This window comes from Anarrhichthys ocellatus, unplaced genomic scaffold (genome assembly GCF_004355925.1).
Source record: "Anarrhichthys ocellatus isolate YVR2014 unplaced genomic scaffold, GSC_Weel_1.0 scaffold16, whole genome shotgun sequence".
NCBI classification, from domain to species: Eukaryota; Metazoa; Chordata; class Actinopteri; order Perciformes; family Anarhichadidae; genus Anarrhichthys; species Anarrhichthys ocellatus.
In genome coordinates, this window is record NW_022280046.1 from 50,665 (window position 1) to 62,743 (window position 12,079).

At 42.2% G+C, this 12,079-nt stretch overlaps 1 protein-coding gene across 1 annotated transcript in view; it reads left to right on the top strand.

The window, feature by feature from the left end:
• LOC116387944 (collagen alpha-1(XXVII) chain A) overlaps positions 1–12,079 on the top strand; it is a 60,410-nt gene that overhangs the window by 30,081 nt on the left and 18,250 nt on the right. The window contains exons 10-22 of the mRNA XM_031855403.1: positions 96–140; positions 1,301–1,354; positions 2,113–2,157; positions 5,373–5,426; positions 6,628–6,672; positions 8,432–8,485; positions 8,644–8,688; positions 10,436–10,489; positions 10,896–10,949; positions 11,079–11,132; positions 11,224–11,277; positions 11,660–11,713; positions 11,862–11,906. Coding sequence (XP_031711263.1) covers positions 96–140; positions 1,301–1,354; positions 2,113–2,157; positions 5,373–5,426; positions 6,628–6,672; positions 8,432–8,485; positions 8,644–8,688; positions 10,436–10,489; positions 10,896–10,949; positions 11,079–11,132; positions 11,224–11,277; positions 11,660–11,713; positions 11,862–11,906 — 657 coding nt within the window. The remainder of the gene's footprint in view (positions 1–95; positions 141–1,300; positions 1,355–2,112; positions 2,158–5,372; positions 5,427–6,627; positions 6,673–8,431; positions 8,486–8,643; positions 8,689–10,435; positions 10,490–10,895; positions 10,950–11,078; positions 11,133–11,223; positions 11,278–11,659; positions 11,714–11,861; positions 11,907–12,079) is intronic.

A 12,079-nucleotide genomic window follows, 5' to 3' on the forward strand; every position in this document is an offset into this window, starting at 1 on the left:
AAACACATTCACAGTGTATTTTAGGAAAACATTTTGTCAGGTATAAACCACTAAAAGTGTAAAGCGCTGAAATAAAGTCCCTCTCTCTGTTTCAGGGTTTACCAGGGCCGATAGGACCATTGGGGCCTAAAGGCGTTCGGGTAAGTCTTCCCTTCACATGTGCTTCTCAAGTTTGATTTTATCAGACTAAATTACTAACATTGGTGCTTAGACAGGACCAGTGAACATATAAAACGTATAGAAGGAGACGCGCAGAAAGTTGTTTAATTAAAGGTTGCACACTGTTGGTATTTTGTGCTGTGAACCCGTTGTTGCATGAGGACATGCATGTGCATGTAGATGCAACGACATCCAAAGTGCGTGCATGACAGTATGAGAGCATGCATGCACTTTGGTGCACCAGCATCCACCACTGCACACATAAACACATTCATACACACTCACCCAAACAGTGTGTGCCACTATTATGCTAAACATAGGAGTCTTTACTTGTAGTAGAAGCAGTATATTACTGTATATGGACACTTACTCAAAGACTGGCTGTTGATAAGCCTTTCCGCTTACAACCACGCACCCTTAAAGTACACAAACAAAGAGACGCACGCTCACGGACACAAACAAGGATTTTTATGTTGAGTTCCAATAAAGGTTCTTTATCAGCTCCCCCTGGCTGCTCCAAAGCCTCCCCTACCCCCACTGGCTGGAATTTCCTGTTTAAGCTCCGTATGAGGCCCTGCTGTCTTAAGGAGGCATTCTAGTCCTCTCGCTCTCTCTCACTGAGCCACCTTTCCAAATATTCCGCACACTCTTTTGCAGCATACTCCATATTGTGTGCACGTCAACCGACTCTACTTGCCTGGAACCATCTACCTGTTCCTCCGGTGTTCTACTGTTGTGGTGTTTGTGCTTGTGTTCCTCTATGTGTGTCTCCCCCTGCACTGACAGCCCATTGTGATGTCCTGGCTATCTTCAGAGATCCCTGGCGTGAGGGTATGTGCCCTTGGACTACATCGTGGAAGCCAGCACCATGCAGTCCATGGGCATATACACTTGCCTCATGGCTTGGTTCTTCATGGAAGCCCACCCTATCCATGCTGGACCCTCGGCCCCTGAAACTCGGCCCTAGAGCTAACGGGAGTTGCTGTTCTTTCATGGCGTCCAAATACTCACATCCCATATTCCTCCCCTCTCCCCTTTTTCCCATCTTCTCTTCTCCTTTCCTCTTCTCTCCTTTCCTTTCCTCTCCTCTCCTCTCCTCTCCCCTTCTCTCATCTTTCCTATCTCCTCTCCTCTCCTGCAGGGTTTCATTGGAATCCCGGGGCTTTTTGGCCTGCCCGGGGCTGATGGCGAAAGAGTGAGTTCTTGTCAAACGTGTATTTTCTCTCAAGCACACACAATAATTGCAGAAATGTACAGTGACCAACTGAACCCAGCTAATGGGCCCTGTGAGAGGAAAACAGTGCCTCTCTTGCCATTTTATTCAGCTGTCTTGTTGTTGTTATAAAGTAGGAAACGGTCCCCAGCTGTCCGAGGTGCTGCTGTGTGGGAGTGTTGATGACTCATATAATAAAAGCCCCCTCTTAGGGTCTTTGAACTGCCTGAACTCATCAAGGCCTCCTCCTTCTGTACAGCCTCTAAAACATGCAGCGATTAGCCTACTTATGACATGCTCCAGGAGGTTTCGTCAGCGCAGGCCAGGCTGTAATCAGGATCTCTCTAGCCAGCCAGACAGCCAGATAGCAAGATGGCACATACCTTAGCTAACAAGAGATGGCGTCTTCTTCCAGGAGAAACTGGTGATTATGTAACATATATATGTTTGAGATGGAGGCCTAAATCCCTCATAATAGGCTGGGAAAATATTTGAAAGGCTGCAGTCAGCTGTTCCTCACATCTGTTGGAGCAGGAGTTGATAGAAGCTGAAAGCTTTTTAATGATGTGTTTTGGGCTTGAATTACTTGTGCCCAAGAATGTTATGCTTTAGTTTTGACATGGTTTGTATATAATGTCTGTCTTTCTTCTTTGTTTTTCTATCTTTCTTGAACCCTTCCCTTTCCCCCCTTCTGCTTTGTTTTCTACTCCACCTCTGCTCTCTCTCGTTTTGATTTTCAGGGCATTCCCGGCGAACCAGGGAAGAGGGGCAAGATGGGTAGGCCGGTAAAGTTTTGTCTCAACATACTTTACAGATAATCTTTTCAAAGAGTGATGAATTGTGCTCGGTTGACTGTGAATGTATCATCTGTTATTAATGACTTTTGAAAGAAAAGACGGTGATGGGGGGAGATGGTGAAAGATCTTAAACAACGTTCCAATGACGATTTCAAATTCGTTCTTCTATTGGGGTCATATTGAGAGCTTCTGGTGCAAAGACTTCAACACCTACACTGCACATGGGAAACTTATAAGGTCTGGATTTACGTCATTGCCTCGGCTCATTATTTCCATGGTTGCTTGAAGGATTAACTGCAGCCTGAATACATGTGGAGTCCCACCAGCAGCCCGTCGGAGTCTTGGATGTAACAAGAAAAAGGTTTTTTGTTGGGGAAGCATGGAGCTAAGCCATTTGGAGGAAGCCGTCGGCTCTGCTGTTTGTGTCAGATAGTGTTCAAAGTCAGTTTGACAGACTATTTCAGAAAGAGTGTGTAACCTTGAAACTCACGGCTGAGATCATTTTGCAGCTGTTGCTTATTGGCTCTTCTGTAAATAAGGCCTTTATAGACCAAAGAAGTCATGAACACACGCGAGCCAGTGTCCGCTTAGTGTGAGGTTTTGAGAACTTCAGCCTATTCTGTAATTAGACAAATGTTTCAGAAGCAGCTGTGGATGCAAATTCATCGTGTTTTAGGCTTTGGATCATGTGTTTACATTAGGTTTTTGTGTCGTACGTGAGTTCTCGCCACATAAACAGGGCTGTATTATAAGTCGCAAGCTGTTTTTTAAGACAGTTTGCTGCAACAAAGACCTTGTTAAGGCCGTTTCACAGTTCTGCCGCTGGTCATGCAAACCCACAGGTCTTCACATGGAAGTGCTGTCATCACGGCTTGGTCTTTTCCTGCTACAAGCAAATCCTGAATGATTTTATGACAGCCGCAGCACTGCTATTCAAGGCTGAAAAACAAATGAATATTTATGCAGTTCTGCAGTTTATGCAGTCAAACTTAACAGAACAGCAGAGGAGTAGCGGATGCCTGTTATTTTGATAATTCAAAAGCCCCATAACTGACCTGTAAACGTAAGTGGAACACACACACATCATCATTTGATTTCTGTGCTCCTACATGGAAAATGTAAAGCTAGGACACTCACAAGGTGATCCCTGAGAGATCATCCTTCTCCTCCCTGATGGAGGACAAAGAACAGAAGAAGCAGCTGAACTGCAGCCAGACATTTTAATGGCCATAACCACAGCGCTACAGTGCTCTGTCGAGGAAACACACACACACGATCAGTCCACTGCAACCGAAGAGTGATGAGGGAATAGATCTAAAGCAGCGGAGAGACTAAAAAGTTTCCGAAGTGCATCGCCAACAGTTCTGCATTTCAGCTTGACTTCTTTTTTGTTACACTGTTTATGGTTTGGCTTTGTTTGTCTTTTTAATCGGGCTCATCAGTTGCAGTGCTTTCACATCAATCCGTTATGAGACAGTGAGTGCTGCTGCTGTGTTTCACTATTTCATATCAAGGCTGAGGAACATCATGTAAAAGCAGACAGTCTCATATGACTCTCATCAAAGGCTTTTTCAAGTGCTCTACTTGGTTTCCCACATTTGTCCTCCGTTGTTACGGCAGCGGTGGCAGCTGTATGAGCAATCCTTTGGGTCAGTGTCATGCTTCATAGATTTCTCTTGCACTTGTGCCTCCCCCTGCGCGCACAATGTCTTAGAACCATGAGGCAGTCTCATGCACTCTTTCGGTGGGATTCCAAATGTCATCCAATGGCCTAATAGGAAAAGAAAAGAGCTTTTTGTTACACTGTTATGTTCGCATAATTGACCTGACGGGATGTGTCCGTAGATTGAAGCACAGGGGAATATTAACATACCATTAGTCACAAGGATTTATCATTATTTCAATATGAAGTCAAACTTATCACACACTGGGTAAAAAAAATATACTGCAAACTCAAACACAAAGAGTTGCATTTAGTCAGCAGATTCTTTTTATATTTATTTTAAGCCCAATCACAGCTTAAAATAAATATACGTGCTGTATATCTAAAACATCTCTACTTTTTCAAAAATAACTGCCATTTTCTGGAGGTATGTACAGTAATTAACAATTATGGAGCAGCGTGTGGCAGCAGGAGTATGAGTGTTTCTGGATGGTCGGGTTCAAGATGCACTGGCCCTCTTGCTTTCTGCAGATGCGGTACGTCTTTGCAGCGCCATCAACTGCTGGCATAGCTCTGATTAGCATCCCGTTTGCTGCTAAATGGACAGAGTAATTACTTGGCTCCCTTATTGCATTTAGAAAGTGCACTCAGCCTAGAACAGTTGGCTACCCACACCCTACAGCTGAGGGATTGAATGTATATAATGGGGCAATTATGCTCTTATTTTGTACATATTTCAGATAACTTTGTGTCTAATGTTATGTTTGAGTCAGACAAATTGTCAAAATTGCTGTGCAATTACAGTAGCAGCACTCTTGGTTGCGTAACAGTCAGCGGTGTTTGTGCAAACATCCCTTTTTAAATTTGACTCCATAGTTAATGACACAATGATTTACTCTACATTTACGTTTGTGGTACTGAAGGTCCATAATTTAAACAAACCCTTCTCCAATGAAAAGCACTTTTTTTTTTACATATTTTTATTTTGTAGAGTTTCTTTAATTCTGTAATTGGGGGATGGGATTTTTATTATAGAGGCAGTTTTTGTACAGTCAATTAAATCAGCATTGCATTTAACTATGTTTGCTGTACATATATGTTTGCTATGTTTGCTGTACATATTAGCGACTACAACCAAAATATTTTCCTATTAATCACTACTTTTATTTGATTTATGTTCCCCTCCACTCTATGGAGATTTATAGCATCTTTCAGCTCATTGTTTTGTTTCACTTTCGGGGCTCTCATAGTTTTATTTTCAGACGCAGCAGGCAGTTTTCTCATCAAAAAAGTTCTTAAAAAAACCAAACAGCATAGTGGAGACCAAACAGCACGACTCCAAATGAAAGCCAATGTTGCTCCGTATCTGCTGGATGTGTAAATAAGCAACTGTTTGCTAACATAGTGGCCCAAAACAATAAATGGCACATATGTAAAAGCAAGCAGTACAGGACCCATGAAATTGAATGGATGTCTGAGTTGGATTGTCACTGATTGTGTGCAGCCGAACATAAAAGCTAGTCTGTCTCTCTGTTCTCAGGGGTTTCCAGGGGACTTTGGGGAGAGAGGACCACCTGGACCAGATGGAGAGCCAGTATGTCACACATCTAAATACATAACCAATCCACGTGCTCACACACACACACACACACACACACACACACACACACACACACACACACACACACACACACACACACTCACACAAACTGGGTGCGGTGGTTTCACTCACACACCTACCCCCTACTGTTTTACCATTGGCATTTTGGCTGTGTTGGTGAGTAAATCACCTGGCAGTCCGACAGTGTGCATGCTTTTTTTCTCTTTCATTTGAAGTTAGTTCTTTGCTCCGGACAAGTTTTACTGCCGTATTTAATTTCGTCCCATCCCGATAATTCTACTTGGCACTCGTTTTTCAAAAACTTGCAATGTTAAGGGGGGCCAGTTAACTGGCTTTTCTCTCAAATGCAACCTTTTCCATTCGCCAATGTAAAGTGGCCACCAACACACACATACATGCAGTAATATTAAGAGGTGATATCCAAGAATACTAAATGATGTAATAATATGTTGTTTTGAGTAAAGACCAGTCTGTTGCATGTATGTTTCCACATCAGCTTATATGATCTCAGCACTTTCACCATTTCTGGATATTGTCATTCTGACAAATGTACTACTTCATCAGTCATAGAAGTGACTCTAAAAAGAAAACTTTGACATATAAAAGTTGCTCTTTAACAAGCTCATAAACATAAAGTGTATTCAGTGAAGAAAAACTTTACAGACACATCTCTGACTTTTCCAAAGCTTCAGTCCTGTAGATCGGGAAATCCATTCTTAGCTCTTCTTTTTCCTGAGAATAAGTCCTCATCTCATGGTGGTGGCAGAGGAAGTCACAAAGACACATTGAATGTTTTGTCTGCTAATCATTGAGATATTTACCAAGATTAGTGAAATATTTGACATTGTAGCATTAGCAGAGGAGTTGGAGGATTACTACAGTAATAAGAAGTAATCCTTTGAGATAGATGCCTTGACAACATTCTATCTACGGTTTTCATTTTAGAAGAGAGACTGAACCTGCAGATTGAAAACGCCTCAGTGGGATGATCACTTCCCCCTCTACCTTCACCACAGACACACACACATGCACACAGCCCCCTCTCATAAGCTGTGATGAACACTGAGCCACTCTTCTGAGCATGTTTGTTTTAAAAAGAGCCAATAACCCCTGAAACTTGCTCCTTCTCCCTCTCCCTTCATCTCACTGATTTTCTCTCCTCCTCTCCGACTAGGGGGAGCTGGGAGCCCCCGGTCCAAACGGAGTTCTTGGACTGATTGTGAGTAGCAGTTTGTGTGTCCTTCTGTGTGTTTTCCTCAGTCTAAACATCCTGTTTTCCCAGACACTTATTCCAGGAATACATAGCTGTAAAGGACTGTATTTAAGTGAAACAGAATATGCCTGCTTAATTGGGGGGAAACAAAACTCAATTAGCTCTTATCATCATTTACACTGCCAGTCCCTTTTAGTGGGAAACTAACCACTCTCTGTAGGTTCTTTACCACTGTCAACATGACTAAAAGAGTGAAAGTGGATGGTTTTTGGGAACCAAGACGGAAGAGAAAGTTAATGATCGTAGAGACCGAATTATGCATTTTGTCCCTCCCACTTCTTCTCTTGACAAACATGAGAGTGATCCACTGACCAATCAAACTGTCCGAGGCATCTTGCTTCCTCTAGAATCTGTCTCTTATTAACTATTTTTGAACAGGAACCCCCCCCCGCCCACCCATCACCTTGCCCTCCACGCCTGCTCAGCCCAACGACAGCCACATAATTGTGTCTGATTACAATGTCTCCCTGGTTTCTCTTGTCGCATCCCATCCTCATCCGTCCCTGTCGCTCCTCCTGGTCTATTCTAGGCCACCGGTGGTAGTAGGCCTGTAATCGGGGGATTCTCTGATTACAGCTCTTCTCTGAGCTCCGTATCCTCTGCTGTATACAAGTATACTGTACAGTACACACCAGCATGACTGGGCTGCACTGCAAAGATGTGAATGTACAAACACCCTTCTTTCAGGCCACAGTTGGAAAAGGGTTGTATGTAAACAACTTATCAAGAATAAGAAGTAGAGGGGCTTTCTGAACAGCAGTGCTATTTTATTTCATTGTTTCTCTCTATATTTCAAAATTTCTGTCTGTCACCATCTTCCTCTTACTCTGCTTTGAGAGGATGGAGGTTGAAAAGGTTGTGGTCTTGGCCGGAATTAAAACTTGGCGCCCCCTGTGGCATGCATTCATGATAAACCTCGAAATCTGAATTCAATTAAACACATTAGTGAGTATAATATATTGTATTTCTTCATACATATCTAATTTGAATACATTAGGTTTTCCCAGCTGAAGAAGAAGAAACATTTTAACCTTTCAATAACACCCTTTGTCACACATGCAGATACAATTTTCACAAAGAGATTTATATAGTATTTATTACACTGAGCCAAGGCCACCCTGTAGGTCTTTGCAAGCAGAAAATGCATAGCAGCAACTGAACATAACTCCTAGCAGCCTGTGATGCTGTGACAATATAGTCTCTTCCTTTCACACACTGACAAGAAAGCAGAAAATCCAATCAATTCTTAAATCGCTGTTTATAATTGGTCCTCTCTGAATGAAATGAAACCCAGTTCACCCTTGTCATTACGTCTGCAGTCTTGTCTTTCTTCTACTCTGGGCCGTGAATCCCAAGTGCTGGTTCGTTCTCCAGTGGTGGAACAGATGTTACCTCGAGCATCTATGTGTTGCACCCACATCATTTGATTCAGGCTTCAGATAAAACATAATCTTGGCTTCAGGCGGCAAGATCTAGACTTTATCTTTTGAATTTGGTCATATATTATCATCCATTGTTTAGTGTTGCGTGCAATGAGATGGCCGTATGGATAATCTGGAAGCAAGACAATGAGGCCTATTCTTACAGAACGTGTGTGTGTGTGTTTGTTAATTAAAAGTCAAGGGTTCTGGAACATGTGTTCATCTGTACTTTGTAAATTATCACTAAATCATAATTTTCTATTTGTCCCTTCTTCTGGCGGTAGGGTGACATGGGACCTTTGGGAGAAATGGGCCTTCCAGGACCTAATGGACTGAAGGTAATGCCGAACACACACACACACACACACACACACACATCTAATACAAGAGAATGGAGTTTGGACAGAGCAGTTTTTAGTTCCCATGAGGGGGATTTTTGAGGTGAGGTTTGGTTTTGGGGGTCCCTTTCTAACCCATCTGTTGGTGCTTGTTCTAGGGTGTGCCCGGAAATCCAGGAGAACCAGGACTGAAAGGTGATAAGGTGATCTGAATATTCCTGTTATTGGCCCGTGTTTGAGCAGCATGTGATGATGGATATGAACTCCTTTGCATCCCACTGTAGCCATCTCTTTCCAACCCTTAGACATAGAGCATGCTTTCATTAGGTCCCACCCTCAACCACACAGATACAAACTTGATGATTTTTTTACTGATATAAAGCATGAGATGTGACCGGTTTCTCTGATTTTCACTAATATGAGTTCTTGCTATGTCATTTCTATGAACTCCTTTGTGCGATATGTTTCCTCTTTGGGCAGTCAGCAAAGAGGTGGTCTGTTGAATAAACTTAAAGAAATAGTGTGACATTTTGGGAAATAAACTTGAATTTCTGCATAGAGTTAGTATAGAAAATTGATACCACTCTCATATCTGTTCGCCAGGAGACACTTAGCTTAGCTTAGCACAAAGACTGGAAACAGAGGGAAGCAGTCAGCCTGGCTTTGTCCAAACGTAACAAAATTTGCTAACAAGCACCTAAACGGCTCACTAAGTAACACACTATGTCATTATATGTCATTATATATTTGTTTAATTGGTAAAGAAGAAAGAAATAAAAAGACTGACTTCCCTGAAAACCTCGGAGTGATGAGAAAACTCTAGAAAGTCACTGCATTGAGCTAAGAAATAGTCCAGTACATTTCAGTTTTTGTGTGAATTAAGATAGATATCAAGTGTAAATGAATGAGTTGATTTTCTTAACCTTTGGGCAAAGCCAGGCTAGCTGTTTCCCCCCGTTTCCAGTCTTTAAGCTAAGCTAAGCTAAGCTAAACAGCAACATATTTACTGTACAGACATGAGAGTGATATCAATCTTCTCATCTAACCATCAGCAAAAAAAGTGAATAAGAGGATATCACAAAATGTCAAACTATTCCTTTAAGTTAACTTAAATATGAATCACCTTTTTAAACAAATGTTACAAACTGTTACTGTTTGAAAGACAATGGAAACCAAAAAGATGGTTGAAAGCAAACTAAAATACATAAAACTGCAAGATATTATAATTAAAAATAATTAAGATGATGCCAGAAGAAACAGAAGATTTGAAACAGGAACATTTGATTTTACCCATTTCGTTAAATATAATTAAACCTGCTCAACCTTGTTGAGGCCAGTACTGGGACCTGCTTGAAGGTTTCTGAATCTGAACCTCTGATTTAAACAAAGACCAGCTGTAAAATCTTGAAAGCATTTTGCATTAGCTGTTGTCAGCTGATGTTTCTCCTCCTGAGACCAGAAACGATCTATGTGATGTGCCAATAATCACAAGTTGATCATAAGTTCAATAAAACCCGATTGCACCACTTGAGTTACTAACTTGAGCTTCTAATGACTGGTCTTATTAAAAGAATACACCAACATTATGCACTTTACATTTGTTAGAAGGCTACTCAGACCAGAGTTAAAATAACAAATTGTCTGTAATTACTACTCTGTTGAATACTGGCTTATTCTACAAGACGTGGGTGTGTACAGGCTGGAGTAATTGCCATCAGTGCCTTTCATAAAACAGATTGATGCCACATGAAGAACTTGGCCAATGTGACGAACTAGTCTCATTGTGTGAGAGTTTTCATAATGTACAGACCGGTAATTAGTATTGTCTGTTGACAGAGCTGAATGTGATTGACGAAGTAGAAAGTTACAATTCTTCCTAATGTTCTTTATTTCTGTCTTTTTGTCCGTACGCCATCCGTCCTCCTGTTCGACTCCTCGTCTCTCCATCAGGGTGAACTTGGGATTCCTGGCGAACAAGGCGAGATCGGGTACAGTGGAGACAAGGTAGATCCCCACAGCACAACATCTATACATGTACACGGACAAACACGGACGTACATAAATCACCACGCACAAACCGTGCCCTGCATGCTGCATCCAACACACACATCCAGAGTTACACAACTTTTGTTGCAGAAATGTGCCTTTGTTAAATGACCTAAGCAGATGTGTGCAGTCTAGTTTATGGAAACTCTTATGTAAACCCTCCTCGTTTGTCTGTGTGTGTAAGCAAAAGCTAACCCTTTAAGCATCACAGAACAGAGTGGTCCCAACAGAACACAGACACACTGAGCAGAGTCATGCATGTCTAATGTTTTCCCTAGAAAAGAGATCAGGGTTCTGCATTTTGCTTCTTCATACTGTCTGACTGTCTGTCTCAGTTTTGATGTGTTGTGTTTGTATTGGACAGGGCATCCAGGGGGCTCCAGGTCTACCAGGCGTCCATGGGAAACCAGGACCACAGGTTAGCTCTACAAGCTGTAGCCTTATATTGAATGGACAGATAAGCAAGGGGTGAAGACCTCCTCATTTATGTCTCTGCAAGAAAGCCAATAAGCGTATAAGACGTTTCTCGTGTTCTCGTTTGTCACAGGGCAAGATAGGAGAGAGAGGCCCAGACGGCACACCTGGACCGCCAGGTCCTGAGGTTTGTATTTTCATTCCTGCGTTGAATGTGTGAGTCTATATTTCAGAAAGACAATAGAAAACTTTTTATTTTTTTTAATTGATGATGACAGGGTTTCCCGGGTGACATGGGACCTCCGGGAGAGAATGGCCTTGAAGGACTAAAGGTGAGTAAATCCGTCATCTTGGCTGAGTACTCAAAACATAAACCAGATCGAGACAAAGGGTCCGTGGGAGCAGGTCTGTGAGGGTTTACGTAGGCGCAGCAGTGCTTTGACAATGCTAATAGGCTGATATTTTGCAGGTTAAACATTTTCACAATCTTACTTGAGTGCATTAGCTGAGGCTTAAACCAAAGTTCATTCTTTTGAGACTGTAATTGAACCAAATGTCATGTTAATCCGATAGCTGTTGAGATATTTCAGTCTGGATCAAAGTGTTGGACTGACTGACCAAAAGCCACACCACTCATGGCTAAGAATATGTACCTAAATACACACATTTACCTTTACACATCAGCATTAATTTGACTGCTTATTACCCATCCAGGGAAAGCCAGGAGCCAGAGGTTTACCGGGACCACGAGGGGTACCAGGCTTGGAGGTAAGACTGCCATACGCCGCCCACATCAGAATAACCACAAAGCTCCAAAGGGCATTAAAAGTTTTATAGCACCCGGCTTCTCTTTACTGAGGGCTGCTTTATGTCCCCAAACATAATTCATGCTAAGATCAATATCATCTGTTCCCAGGGAGATGAGGGCCCGATCGGACCACCAGGCACAACAGGACTGGAGGTGAGTTATAAAATAAGCATGTGGTGTTGCCTGGCTGGTGGAAATGAAGGAGAGAGAGCTGATAACAGGCATCACTGTTACCAGTAAAGCCTGTGAGAAAATAACATTTATGTGTGTTTAGTCATGGTGTGTGTGTGTGTGTGTGTGTGTGTGTGTGTGTGTGTGTGTGTGTG